Below are 15364 nucleotides of genomic sequence, written 5' to 3'. Positions count from 1 at the left end.
ATTAAAAAACTGACATTTGCCTTGTCAAGACCCTCGCCTGTGGTGGTGAGCCATCTCAAAATACAATATGCCATCAGGAGGAGCTGGGGGGTATATTGCTTCTGGCAGTTTCCAGGTAGTTGGCCCAATCAACACATAACTCTGGGTGCCTCAAATCATCACCTATTTTAAGTTTTAAAGAATGTCCTAAATTCTTTCTATCTCAGTCTGCCTGGGACATGGTAAGGTCAAAATAGCATACAGAAACACAAATCAGATCCTCTGGCCAATTCCTCATGGCCTCAATCTTACTTGCTTCCCAACGTCTCCTTCCTCTTTTTGGCTTCCTCCCTCCTCCTTCTCAGTGCTGGAGCCCCCCGTCAGTACTTACTCGGTGTATGCTATATGCCGGGGGCTTTGCCTGCATGATCTTGGTTTAACAAGATGTAATACAGTGGAGTAGAATGGCTGACAGCTGGACAGCCTGGGTGCAAATCCCAGTTCTGTGGCCTTGGGCATGTTACTTAATGCATGCCTCAGTTTCCCCATCTATAAAATGGGATGATAACAATCGTTAATACAATAGAAATGCTTGGGGAGCCTGGGTGGCTCAGTAGGTTAAGGGTCTACCTTCAGCTCAGGTCATGATCTAGGATTGAGCCCCATGTCGGGCTCTCCGCTCGGCGGGGAATCTGCCTCTCCCTTTGCCTCTCCCTCTGCTCCTTCTCTCTCTCTCTCTCTCAAATAAATTAATAAAATCTTAAAAAAAAAAAAAAAGGAAAGAAATGCTTATCACCATGCCTGATGCAGTGAGTTCTATGTCAGAGTCAGCCCTCTTTATTATTATCCTTACAACACTGCCCCAACTCCCCATGCCGTAAGCATTGCGTTATTATCCCTAATTTATAGGTGAGGAGTCGGGCTCAAATTCACACAGCTGGTAAAAGGTGAAGCCTGGAACTTCACCAGATCAGTCGAACTCTTAAAGCCAATACTCTTTACACAACCATATTTATTCAATTAAAAAAATATCTAACGAGTTCCTTCTCTATGCCAGAAATACCGAGAACAAATAGAAGCAGAAGTTGATGTTATGCAGAGTCTGGCCAAGCCTTTCGCTGTACATCTGTTGGCCCCAGAACTGGCCACCTGGGCCCAAAGCTGGGGACAAGCGACAGGTACTACGGAGCAGGCAACAAGTGGGGTCCACCACCTCCCTCTGGGATTTCTAAGAGCCAGAGCCCGGGTCCCACAGTATTCCAAACCATCACCGTTCCCTCCCTCTAGAAGCAGGAGAGGAGACACTGGCTGAGTGGGGAAAGCTGAGCACTGTCCCTGACCATCCACCCCAAAGCCAAGAGAGATGGCTGCCAAGAGAGTCACTTGCAAAGATCACAAAGAAGGGAGACTGGCACCTTTCTAGTACAGGCATCTGTTTAACCAGGGGTCTTGCTCGTCTGCTCTTCACTGTTCTGACCAGAGGAGAGGAGGAATGGAGAGAAGTGACAAGCAGAGGGAAGGGAGAGCATGGAAGATCCTGCACTCAGAGCCCTCGAGGGGGCAAGAGGAAGCGTGAGGGTACAGAAGGTGCCACCCCAGGTCCCAGGCTTGACCACATCACTGCCAGAGGCCACCGAGCTCCCTGCTGCAGCCCCACATCTCCCCATCTGAGGAGTCTCTCTGGCTACCAGAGCCCTCCCTCTTCATGTCCATAAAACAGGCTGGAGGAGCCCAGGGAATTAAGGGTTTCTGGAAGCAGCCCTCAACCTCTACCTGTAGGGAGCTGGTGAATAAATGCTCTGGCGCTGTGACCCCTCCACTGAGTGCCCAGGAGGATCATGACCCAGGGGCCCACAGTGGTAACCCGCCTGGTAACACGTCCTTTAGTACAAGTCTCATCCCCCCGCTTCCCTTCTGGTTTGTCTTGGCCTCAGCCCCAAATAAAATACTTGCATTCAAGTCTTAGTCTCAGGGTCTGCTTCTTGGAGAGCACAGTCTAGGTCAGAGATGACTTTCCCAGGGCCAATGAGCCATCTAATTAGGACCCATCTTTGAGAGCTCCTCCTCCAGGGAAGGGAGCTCTACAGCAAAAAGCCATGCAGTACCCTTCCGGGGCCAGGGCAGCCCCCCTCCACTTCCAGGAGCTTCCAAATAGTTGACATCTGTCTGCTACCAGGGCTCTGACTGCCAAGGTTCTTCAGTGGGGGACATTAGCCAGGGAAGCAGTAACAAAGAAAGAAAGAACGGCAATGGTGCAGCTAAGTAAGGAGACATTCACCCTTTCTTCTCCAAAACCACGCTCCCTCCTGGTGCAAGGCTCCTGAGTGGTGGCCACCGGCCGGAATGTGAATGTGGTAACCAACCTTCTTCCAACATGAGGACAAGGGTAGGACTCAAGGAAGGATGGGTCCCTGAGGATCCTCCCTGGGACTTCTGGAACTCTTAGAAGAGAGGACCTCTCTTCCCCCGTGTATGCCCTTGCCGTGGGAGGTAAGCATGGGCCAACTTGTGGCCAGTTTTGCTCCTGTGCACAGGAAGGGTCTTCCTGAGAAGAAAGGCAATGGGAGGAAGGCAGAGCTGTGGAACATTCCAGCTGAGAAGGATTCCCGGGGCACAACCTGAACCCCAGACCCAGTGGCACCAGGAGCCCCCATGACCACAAACCTTCCTCTTTGGCCAAAGCTAGCTTGAGATGGGTTCTGCCAGTTTTAACCAAGAGTCCTGATAAAAACAGACATTTTGAGGGCCACCCAAGAAAAGTAAATCTCTTTACCTCAGGGTCGTGCAATTTTTTTTCTATTCCTCAATCAAAATAAACAGCAATCCCACACTGATACCTATCTCGGTTCCCAAATCAGACTATCCTATAGACATTTTCAAAAATCCAGTCAGTTTGGTCCTGAGGAAAGCCACGAGCACGCCCCGCGGACTCTGAAGCCTCTCTTGAACAATAGGCCCCAAGCAAACACAGAATTCCTTCTAAGGGGTAACTCCAAAAGCTGAAACGAAGCAAGGTACATATTCATATAAAAGTATGATTATACTTATGAAAAATGCAGTCTTATCCCACCTGAGTTAATGGGGTGGCTCAATTTACAAAGTCATTTGGCCAGGGCCTTCCCCTAAACAGATTATTTCATAGTGGTTACGGGTGTGGGCTTAGAGTCAGGCTCAGGTTCAATTCCCCAGTTCAGCTGTGCAACCATGGGTAAGTTTCTTTTCTTTCTTTTTTTTTTTTTTTTAAAGATTTTATTTATTTATGTGACAGAGAGACAGCCAGCGAGAGAGGGAACACAGCAGGGGGAGTGGGAGAGGAAGAAGCAGGCTCATAGTGGAGGAGCCTGATGTGGGACTCGATCCCGGCACGCCGGGATCACGCCCTGAGCCGAAGGCAGACGCTTTAACGACTGCGCTACCCAGGCGCCCCCATGGGTAAGTTTCTTAGCCTCTCTGAGCCTCAGGGTCCCCATCTATGAAATGCAATGCCATTCCTAACCATCTGGTAGGTAATGTAAGTGTTGCACGCCGCCCGGGGTCTAGCATGTGTGAGGACCCAGAACATATCTACTGCTACATGTGAAATCTCTGAATCTTACTTGGCGAAGGCAATACTTCACTTCCTAAGCCACGGGGCCCTGGATGCTAGGTGTCAAAGATTGAAAAGGCGTTCCTTCGGTCAGAGCAAATCTCAGGTTAAAGCAATTTTCAGAAACATAAATATCCAGCATTCCCGTGTGCAAATATCACTTTTGACGAAACACATTTTCTTCTTCTGAGTGCAAGTCAAACATTTCTCCTCAGTGGAAAATCTGGCTTTGTAATAAAAGATACTACACCCCTACTCGACTCAGAATTATCCCCCAAGAACTTTTCTTTTAAAAAAGATTTTATTTATTGATTTGAGAGAGCGAATGAAAGAGAGAGAGCATGAGAGGGGGGAAGGTCAGAGGGAGAAGCAGACTCCCTGATGAGTAGGGAGCGAGCCCGATGACGGGGGACTCGATCCTGGGACTCCAGGATCATGACCTGAGCTGAAGGCAGTCGCTTAACCAACTGAGCCACCCAGGCGCCCCGTGCAAGAACTTTTAAGAGCATTCTAACCTGAGTCTACTTCTTCTCAAATGGCTCCATCAAACAGAATCCCGACAGCAGCCTATGCTGGCCACTCAGCTCATTCAACCCCACAACAGCCAGCCAGCGAGTGGTAGAGCCACGCTTCCGACCCCGTATGTCCAGCTTGGACAGCTAACTCTTTCTACTTGCGTCGCTCAGCATGAGGACCCCAGCTCACACGCATCAGAATCTTCCAGCATCTTTGCTGGAATGTGATTCATCCAAGACTCAGGACCCAGGAGCCAGCGAGGCGTAAGTCTGGGAGCCTCCCCTGCTTGTGAAAATAAGAGAACAGCCAGCATGATGGTAGACTCCCCACTCTGTCAGGCAGCCTTGTTTACGGCGCCCCCAAAGCTGGAGTTAAACATCTAGGGGCGGCTCCTGGACATCAAACGGTGCCTTCTAATCATCTCTTCAGCCGGCCCTTCGTGCACCTGTCCCTCACACCCGGGTCCTGCCTACACAACCGTAGCAAATTATTCCTAACTGGTGCCTCTGTTATCTTCTCTTTGCCCTCCAACATTTTATTATAAAAACTGTCAAATTCAGAAAAGCTGCAAGAACTGTACAGTCACCTCCTTCATACATATCACCTAGCTTCTGCAATGCAGTTATTAATATTAATAACACTACATTAATATTTTAAAACTATACTTGCCTTACTGTGTATCTAATGATCTTTTTAAAGATTTATTTATTTATTTAGGGGGGAGGGGCCGAGGGAGAGAGAGAATCTCAAGCAGACTCCAGCTGAGTGCGGAGCCTGACGTGGGGCTTGATCTCCTGACCCTGAGATCATGACCTGAGCCGAAATCAAGAGTCAGATGCTTAACCAACTGAGCCACCCTGGCGCCCCTCTAATGATCTTTTTTTGAAGGCATCTTAATATAAGTTACAGACATTGATACACTTCCCACCTGAAACACTTCAGGAGGTATCTCAGTAGCCAGAGTTCGATGTGTGTTTACGGCTCTTTTATTTCCCCGCAAATAACATTTACATCCAACAAGATGCACCAACCTTAAATGCACCTGATGAGTTCGACAAATGCACACACCTGTGTCGACAAATGCACACACCTGTGTATCAAAGTCCTATCAAGATGCAGAACATCACTATTTGTCCAGAAACGTCCCTCTTGCTCCCTTCCACTCAATCCCCTTCCCTATCATTCCCTTCCCACAACCACCGTTCCGATTTTTTCATCATAGATTCGTTTTGTTGGTTCTCAAACGTGACATAAATGCAGCCACACATATGTGCTCTCTTGGGTCTGGCTTCTGCTTAGCGTTAACCGTTGCTCAGAAAAATGTTCTACTTGGCACAATGTTCGTGACATCCATCCGTGCTGTCATGCACATCAGTACTTTGTTCCTTCTTATTTCTGAATAATGCTCCATTACAGGAATATACTATAGCTCGTTACCCTTCATCCTGTTGATGGGACACCTGGCTGTTTCTAGTCTGGGGCCTATGACAGGTGAAGCTGCTGTGAACATCTGAGTATGGTTTTTCCTGCGGACGTAACATTGTCTTCTCTCTTAGACAAATAGCGAGGAGTGGCATCGCTGGCTCATGAGGGTAGATACATGTTTAGTTTCACAAAGACCTACTAGAACTTCCTAAGTGATTACACCACATTATACCCCTCCACTGTCTGAGAGTTCCGGTTGCTCCACATCCTCACCAACATCTGGTGTTGTCGGTCTTCGTAACTTTTAGACATTCCAGTAAGTGGGTGTGTAGTGGTATTTCGCTGTGGTTTCAATCTGCAGTTCTCAGATTGGCCAACGACATCAAGCACCTCTCCATGTGCTTAGAGACCATCTGCATGTATCTTCCTTTGTGGAAGGTCTGTTCAAAACTGTTGCCCAGGGTGCCTGGGTGGCTCAGTCAGTTAAGCGTCTGCCTTGGGCTCAGGTCATGATCCCAGGGTCCTGGGATCGAGTCCTGCCTCGGGCTCCCTGCTCAGCGAGAAGCCTGCTTCTCCCTCTCCTTCTGTCCCTCCCCCTGCTTGTGCTCTCCCCTCTCTGACAAATAAACAAATAAAATCTTAAAAAAAAAAAACTTTTAAATTTTAAAATTGGGATTTTTTTTTTTTTAAGGGGGAGAGACAGAGAGTGAAAGCAGCAGAAAAGGGCAGAGGGAAAGAGAGAGACTCTTAAGCAGGCTCCATGCCCAACGCAGAGCCTAATATGGGGCTCGATCTCACAACCCTGAGATCATGACCTGAGCCAAAATCAAGAGTCAGATGCTTAACCAACTGAGTCACACAGGCAACCCTGAGATTTTTTTTTTTTTTAATTTTTGGGTCATTGCAGTTCTTTATATATTTTCGATAAGTATCTTGTCCCCCAACGACTTCTCTCCAGGGCAGCCTGACGGGATCACCTCTTCTTCTCAAAACTCTCCAGGCCTTGCCATCATACTTAGAAATAAAATTCAAGTCTTTACCTATACCTTTAACTATAAGACTGATGTGAAGTGACCTATTATACCAAAATTCAACCTCATCTCCTCTCATACTCTCCCCCTCACTCTACTCTGTTGCCAAGATGCCAAACCAGCTCCTGCCTCAGGGCCTTTGCACTTCCTAAAGTCACTGTTTGGAATGCTCTTCCTCCAGACATCCTCCAGGCTCATTCCCTCACTCCATCTAGCTCTCTACTTAAATGTCATCTCCTTACCCATTTAAAATAGCTTCCCCACCCTCACCACCCAGCCATCCCTCTCCAGCCCCTTATCCTACTTCGTTTACTCTCTTGGCATAGACAGTGAAACATGGCTTTATTTGTTAACTCATATTCTTGCCACACGTCTCCCTCCACCGGAATGTAAACTCTGCGAGGGCAGGGACTTTGTTTTGCTTGCGGGAGATGACAGGTATAATGTCGTGGTTATGGCACATCATTTTTTACACCAAACAGCCTCAGTGCTACCATTTAGCAGCATAGACAAATGACTTAACTTCTCTCTGCCCAGTTCCCGCGTTTGTAAAGTGGACCCTTGTTAGGATACACGAGTTAGCACATGTATATCATTTAGACCACGGCTTGACTCACCGCAGACACTAACTTCTGGCTATATCAGAAGTCCCAGCCCCCTAGAACATGAAAAGCACCTGACAAATACTCACGGACTGAATAACTGAGTAATGTGTATACGTACGCTGTTTGTATTGTATATTTCCTGGGTCAAAATAATGATCGTTTTCCCCCAGTTCAAGGGACTTTCACTTCCCCCAAGTCCTTTCTTCTGAGAAGGGTTCCCATCCGTGTGGATGCATGGTAAGGGACGCAAAGTCGTAGGCACTAGGTCTGTGCTCAGCACAGGCAAACCAAGATCCACGGGTTACATGACTCCAGCCACAAAGTGCAACAAGAACTCTGCTCCTTCCTAATGCTCTGGGAGGTTCTGCTATGCCCACAGGGCATCAACACTTCCTACCACTTTGCCCATCCTTCCCAAAGCCACAGGATCTCAAGAGAAAATAAACTGCCTTTACCCCGGACACGTTTCCGGCTCAAAAAAGGATTGAAGAAATATGTGTACACCCACATTCATAGCAGTATTATTCACAATACTGTTACATACTGTTGTATATTATATATTTACATCTAATAATAATAGCTCTCACATTTATTATAATATATAATAGATATTGTAATATCTACTACAATATCATAAAATTATTCACAAGAAGCAAAAAGTGGAAGCAACCCCAGTGTCCACTGACAGATGAATGAATGGACAAAATGTGGTATATACATACAATGGGATATCACTCAACCTACAAAAGGAAGGTAGTTCTGATGCATGCTACAACATAAAGGAACTCAGGACACAAAAGACAAATACCATATGGCTCCACTTATATGAGGTACCTAGAATACACAGATTCACAGAGACACAAGGAATGTGATTGCCAGGCACTGGGGGGCAACAGGGGATGGGGAGCTATTGTTTAACGGGTGTAGAGTTTCAGTTTTGCAAGATGCAAAGGGTTCTGGAGACAGATGGTGGTGACGGTTGTATAATGCTGTGAATGTACTTAATACCACCGAAATGTGCACTTAAAAATGGATAAGCTGTTGCACTGTATGTTAACTAGCCAGAATTTAAATAAAAATTTTTTAAAAATGGATAAGATGGTAAATTTTGTTATGTGTGTTTTGTCATTAATTACTCATATATATATATATATATATATATATATATATATATATAAAATTTTTTTTTTTTTTTTTTTTTTTTAAGAAAGAGTAGAGCCTAAGGGCCCCTGGGTAGCTCAGTTGGCTCAGGTCATGATTCCAGGGTCCTGGGATCTCGCCCTGCGTCATCAGGCCTGCTTCTCTCTCTCCCTCTGCCCCTCCCCTCTGCCCGTGCTGTCTCTCTCTCTCTCTCTCAAATAAATAAATAAAATCATAAAAAAAGAAAAAGTAGGGGCACCTGGGTGGCACAGCGGTTAAGCGTCTGCCTTCGGCTCAGGGCGTGATACCGGAGTTCTGGTATCGACCCCACATCAGGCTCTTCCGCTATGAGCCTGCTTCTTCCTCTCCCACTCCCCCTGCTTGTGTTCCCTCTCTCGCTGGCTGTCTCTATCCCTGTCGAATAAATAAATAAAATCTTTAAAAAAAAAAAAAAAGAAAAGAAAAAGAAAAAGTAGAGCCCACACAGATTTCACGTTCAAGGGCCACAGTGTCGATTCACCGCCATCCACGTGGATGAGCAGAACTTCTCTTAGCGGGAGAGGAACTGCACACTGTTTAGTCATGCCATATGCTTTCTATTTATCGGTCCTCATTGTGATTATCTCCTAGCCAAACCTTATCAAGGAGACCAAAAAATTTATAGTAGCTCCATTAGCTCCTAGTGTCTTGAAGGCCAAGATCAAAGACACAATGTTCAAAACCACCAAACAAAAGCCACCAAACAAAACAAAAAGATGTCCCAAAAGCTGGGACGTTCCACTGCAAGCCAGAGGATGCCTACATGCCACCATTCCCGTGGGTTCTCCAAGGCACACAAACCTAGAACTCAGCCCTAAGAGTCACGCTGATCCCACGCCAGTTAGGCAGGCGGAAAACAAGAAACTCCGAGCTCTGCTTCTACCCGACACACTGCAACTTCCCCTCCCGTTCGGCTGACCGACAAATGCTTTGGTGAAGGCAGACGTTGGCCTGCAAGGAAAATCAGCATCGACATCCAATGGTTTCAGTGCGTGGTGTGAGGATTTTGTTTTCTGTCTCCAGGGCAGGCCTACTTTGCACGATATGGATTTTTGCTCAGAACCAGTATCTCCTTTCCTACATTTGCAATGTAAATGCAGTTACCTGGACAGTCTGCTTCTAACACCCTCCGCCCCTGGCTATCCCTGCTTCCCAGCAGCTGTTTCTCCTGGAAAAACGGCTCCCCAGCCTTCAGGCACCAGCCCTGCCCTCCTCTTCCCTGCATGGCAGACCCTATGGCTGCCCTTGAACCTCCACTTCCCCTTCTTCCATCCTGGGCTTTCTCCCTCTGGCGCTACGGATGCTTTTGGCTAGAACATTCTTCGTGGTGGGGGCTATCCCATGTACTGCAGGTACTTAGCAGCTCCCCTGATCTCCACCCACCAAAACCGCAGCGTTTCCCCGCACTGCCAAGTGTCCTGAGAGCAAGACTGTCCCTGGCTCAGAACCACTGTTCTGTAGGGTAGAAGCTGCAGGGAGGCCCATGGCCGCCCCGCTAAAAATCAGATTTCCCCGCCTGGTCCCAGACAATGACTGACAGAGGCGGGAGGACAAAAGTTTGGCTCCCAGTCTGAAGGAAGAAGGACCCTGCAGTGGCATCCAGTGATCCATGCTCCCTCTCCTCACCTCCGAACAGGCTGAGGCTAGGATCGTGCCCTCCCTAGGCTGTCACCCTTCACCTAGACTGCTTCCCTCCCTCCCCTGCAGGGCATTCTCCTACATCCTGCTGTGGGTTCAATGATATCCCCCTAAAGATAGGTTATCATCCTGACTTCCATCACTTCAGGATGTGACCTTTCTTGGAAATAGGGTTGTTGCAGATGTAATTATTTAAAATAGGAACACAATGGAGTAGGGTGGGCCCCCTCATCCAATAGGACTGGTGTCCTTATCAGAAAAGACAAAGACACACACAGAGAAGGTCATGTGACATCAGAGGCAGACATTGGAGTGATGCAGCTGTAAACTGAGGGACGCCAAGGATGGCCGGCAACCCCCAGAAGCCAGAAAGCGACAAGAAAGGATTCTCCCCTCTAGGTTTCAGAGGGAGCATGGCCTTGATTTTGGACGTCTAACATCCAGACTGCGAGACAATGAATTTCTGTAGTTTTAAGCCTCTAATTTGTGATGTTTTGTCACAGCAGCCCTACAAACTAATCCACACCCAAATCCTTACCTCAAGCTCTGCTTCCAGGGAACCCAAACCTCAGACAACTAGTCTTTCTACTCAGAGTGTAAATTCCAGAGCCAGCCTGAGATGGGAAATGGGAGTCTGCTCTTCCCTCAGCCAGTTTCCATGAGCCTTTCTTTGAGTGAAAAGGAAGAAAGAGGAAAGGAGGGAGAGTGGCTGGTGGGAAAAAGTTCACTTCGGGGAAGTGGCCTCTGGTGCCAGCTAGAGACGGTCCCAAAGTCCTGCTTGGGAAAGGTATCAGCTCAGGAAGATGGCTGCTTCCTGTCCCAGCCCATCCGCGAGGCTGCGGGAGCCCAGCTGACCAGTATGAAAAGGCCAGAATGGCAACCTGAAGAGCCACCATTGACATTCCCTCCTTCCTTGTGTTCTCCTCACCCCTCACTGCTTCCTGGGATCACCTCCTAAATGAACTACCTGCACCCAGGGCCTTGCCTTGGCCTCGGATTTTGGGAGAATCAAACTAGGGCAGATGGGCCTGGAAATCTCTGCTGAAATTGTAACACTTCAGCCAAGACCTAACATTTCAGCCAAGGCAAGGTGTGTGGATGTCCAGATTCTCTGGATGTCCAGGGTCTTCCACACTGATGTGCACAATCGAGCTGGCCATACAGATTGACAGTGGGCCTTCCTCTTTCAACTCTCAGTTTCTTGATGGTTGAAAGCCCACTGATAGCCCATTGAGGAGGCTACATGGAAAGCGTCTAATACGTCCTGATCATGTGATGGGAAGGAGGCTATGGGATTACAGCAAAAACTGCTAACACCTGGACCACCGTCTCCTGGTCCTGATCACTTCGGTGCACACAGGCCCGCGTGCAGCTGCCAGCTCTTGTGCTTTTTTTTTGCATCTGCAGATGTCAAAGGTCTCTTTATCTGCCAATGTTAATGGGCCAGAAATGCCAGGGAAGGAGCATCTCCATCCCCCAACAGCCCTCATTCGATGGATGATAGGAGATGGTGTATACACACCCCAGCTCCCCCACCCCTCAGGTGGAAAGACTCATAGGCATGTGTCTAACGCTGGCTTCCCATTCCCCCAGGAGGTTTCGGCTCCAGTCACCCACAGTGGCGGCCAGCTGAGGGTAATGCATACTTTGTGTGAATTTCCCACTCCCTCCTGGTGTGTCCTCTGGTGTCCCCTCCCTAATAAATGACTTCCCTTGCCTAGGGATTTTCTTCTTCTTGGGGGATCCAAACGAAGAGAAGGATAAATCTATCTTTCACACACACACACACACACACACACACACACACACACACACAAACACACACACACACACACAGTGGAGCAACTCATCCAGTCCCCATGTCTAAAACCTGTGCTCCAGGTGTGATGCTGGATCATCCAACCCCTGACCAGTAGAGTTCAGCTTTGAAAAGCACCTTGGTGTGTCGGACACCAAACAACCCTGCCTACATTCCACAAGATAGTCACCCTCAGCGTGAATGGACTAGACTGGCCTCCAAGTGGCTGGGTCTTTTCCTTCCCTTGGGTTCCCACCTCCTCCTTCCGCCCACACCGCGTGCACTGTCATTCTCCAGTCCACAGAATGCCCAAGGGAGGGATGCTATCAGCCCACTGGGGACAGAGCCTGGTCCGTGGGTGGCTTCCCAAGCAGCCAATTGCCTGTCTGTGGGCTGGTAGGGGGAAAGAAGCCAATCTCACAATTTGCCTGAAAAACATCCATATATCATCCTGTTCTTCAGCCCTCATTTTATTTTTCCCAAATCAATTTCTGAAAGTCAAAATGACTGATGGCTTCATACCCTGGATAATCATTCTCCTTATTAAATAACCCGGCATCGATGACAAAAAGCTCTCAGGGTGGTGGTGGTTACATGAATCTATACATGTGATAAAATTTCATTGAACTACATAAACACACACACACACACACACACACACACACAGAGTGATGCATGTAAAAAATCCGTGAAAATTCAATAAGGTCCAAAGCTTCGTTGCCAACGTCACTTTGCTGGCATTGCTAACGCACTCTGGTTGTGTAAGATTTATCACTGGGGCTGCTGGATGAAGAGAACACAAGAACTCTGTATGGCGTCGGCAACTGCTTGTACGTCAAAAATTATTTCAAAATAAAAAGGTTTTAAAATGCAAAGGCGATTTAAATAATGAAATGAAAATCATTTTTTTTTTTTAAAGCTCCCAGAAGAGACACCGCCAACCCACCCCTTACCTGAGAACTGGGGACCAGCGCCTTCCACCAGTGCCCGCCTTTCACCAGGTCAACCTCACAGAGAGGCACGGACACCTTCCCAATGACACAGTGGCGGGAGAACTTATCAAAATCCACCACGGTGAGCAGCAGGGTCCTCCTCTGCGCTTCTAGGAAGGGGATCTCGAAGGTGTAACGCTCCTCAAACACGGGTTTCTGGGTCTTGCGTTTGACCCCCGTCTGCTTCGAGTTCTTCTGGTCTGGCAGGAGACAGATCTTGACGTAGGGGTTTGAGTGCGCCATGTCCTGGCGTGAGCCGTCATGGGAGATGGGGGGTGGCAGGTCCCTGGCCTCGATCACCCTCACGGTCAGATGGTTGTGCAGTAAGTCGTACTGGGTGCTGAAGTGCAGCATGCCCAGCTGGTACTTGGACAAGATCTCCTCATCGGTCAGGAAGTCCACATCGTCGCTGTTGGAGTCAAGGGAGTATAGTTGGGGCTCGAACTTTCTGAAATAGTCATCTGGGGTATAGGTCCGTCTGAGCACCGAGGGCTGGATGGGCTCCTTTTTGGCGCTGAGAACACCAAACTCGATGGGTTTAATATCAATGAGCGGGGAGCTGGGTCGTCTGGATTCGAGACCTAAACAGCCACCAGAAATACAATTAACACCGCCACATGTGGGACCAAACCCCAGACCGCTTCATGAGACTGGCAACAGTTCCCAGATTCTCACGTTGTTCACCCCGTTTCCTTAGGCTCTTTGCCATCTGCTCTCCATACCTTGAGATCCTCTTATTTATTCTCTGAGAGGCAACACGGTGGCATGACCACCTCCATCACTGCCAGCCACTGTTCTCAACGCACTGACATATCAAGTCATGGGATCACCACAAGGTATTAGATTACAGTGATCCCTACCTGACAGATAAGTAAACAGAAACTCGAAATAAGTCTCCAGAAGTGACACAGGTAGTAAGAGGAAGAACCAGGAGTCAAGCCCAGCCGGTCTGGCCCCCGAGTCTTGAGGCTAACTGTGACCCGATACTCCCTCCACTTCCGGAGAGTGGACTCCTGAGCCAGAGTTCCTGGGACTCAGTTTCCCCATCTGTAAAATGGAGTCAATCATAGCACCTGCTTCAAAGAGTATGGTGATTCACAGAGCCAATGCATGGAAAGGGCTTGGCACAGAATACACACACAGTAAGACCTTGCTAAATGGTAACCACTGTACTTCTTCAAGGATCATATTTGGACTTCCCCACTTGTGGGGCGCCTCTCCCCTCTCCCCTCAACCAGCAGAGTTCATGGCTCCCAAGTCCATCATTCGAATCTTTGCTCATCCCTCTATTCTAGCAATGAGCTCACAGAATTAAAAAAAAAAAAACTCTTGAACTGAGGCACAAGTGACATAGACAAAAGCCATGCATATGAGTTTGGAGGTAAGTACGCACCCATAACACCATCACTACATTCTATGCTATAAACATACCCATCACCTCCCCAAGTGTTCTCCTGCTTTCTTTATTTACTTGATTTTTTTGGTGATAAGGACCTTTCACATAAGATCAAGTCTCTTGGTAAAATTTTAAGTATACAGTACAATATTGTTAACTATAAGCACTGTGCTGTATAGCAGATCCCTAGCACTTCTTTATCTCGCGTAACGGAAACCAACACCTCCCCAGTTACCCCAGGTTACCCCGTCCCTGCAGTCCCTGGTAACCACACTTTCCTCTCTGCTCCTAGGAGTCCATCAGATTCCTCATATAAAGCAAGGTCATGTAGCACTCGTTCCTTCATGACATGCTTGTTAATTGCGCCAACGCCTGTCTTGTGTGCTAAAACCATGAGACTTTGGTCTGGTGCATAGTTTGGTATTTCAATAACTACGTGCTAAATGAAAATCATTTGTGCACAGAGCTGGGCAGGAGATCTAGGAATCATCTAGATCGGTGCTATTATTCAAAAGAAATACAATGGGGTTCAGAAATACAAACCACACAGGTAACATAAAATCTTCCGATTTTTTAAAAGTGCAAAGAAACAGGTGAAATTAGTTTTAATATTTTCAATATCTAATCAAAATGAAAACACTGTAGTGAGACAGTTTAAATTCTCTTTTGTTTCCTGGCTTCAAAATCGTGGGTATAGGGGCGCCTGGGTGGCACAGCGGTTAAGCGTCTGCCTTCGGCTCAGGGCGTGATCCCGGCGTTATGGGATCGAGCCCCACATCAGGCTCCTCCGCTATGAGCCTGCTTCTTCCTCTGAGCCTGCTTCTTCCTCTCCCACTCCCCCTGCTTGTGTTCCCTCTCTCGCTGGCTGTCTCTATCTCTGTCGAATAAATAAATAAATAAATCTTAAAAAAAAAAAAAAAATCGTGGGTATAGAACACATCCTGCACGTCACGACCGGGCTTAGCCCCACGTAAATGCTCACCAGCCACGTGCGGCTCGTGGCCACTGTACTGGACAGGGCAGGTCGAGAACAGGCCTCTTGCTTTACAGATGGAAAGACTGAGGCCTACAGAAGCTTCACGTCTCCTCTGTTTCACTCTTTCAAGCCCTTGAACTTCTATTTCCTTCCCCTGCCCCCATGTACCCCCAGGAAAGATCAGACACCAATATTTCCACCTGAGTGGATTTATTTCATGAGTTTTAAGCTTTTTCCCCTCTG

The 15364-nt window shown here is 47.8% G+C and overlaps 1 protein-coding gene across 5 annotated transcripts in view; it reads right to left on the bottom strand.

Moving 5' to 3' along the window:
* SYT17 (synaptotagmin 17) overlaps positions 1–15364 on the bottom strand; it is a 107670-nt gene that overhangs the window by 49451 nt on the left and 42855 nt on the right. For all 5 annotated transcript variants that reach the window (XM_087870169.1, XM_087870171.1, XM_045770890.2 and 2 more), the window contains one exon: positions 12711–13330. In XM_087870169.1, coding sequence (XP_087726295.1) covers positions 12711–13330 — 620 coding nt within the window. The remainder of the gene's footprint in view (positions 1–12710; positions 13331–15364) is intronic.

Source organism: Ursus americanus, chromosome 2, assembly GCF_024610735.1.
Source record: "Ursus americanus isolate L20-20 chromosome 2, mUrsAme1.1.p, whole genome shotgun sequence".
Taxonomy (NCBI): domain Eukaryota; kingdom Metazoa; phylum Chordata; class Mammalia; order Carnivora; family Ursidae; genus Ursus; species Ursus americanus.
Note: the sequence above shows the minus strand (reverse complement) of the source record. Positions and strands in the feature narration are given on the sequence as shown.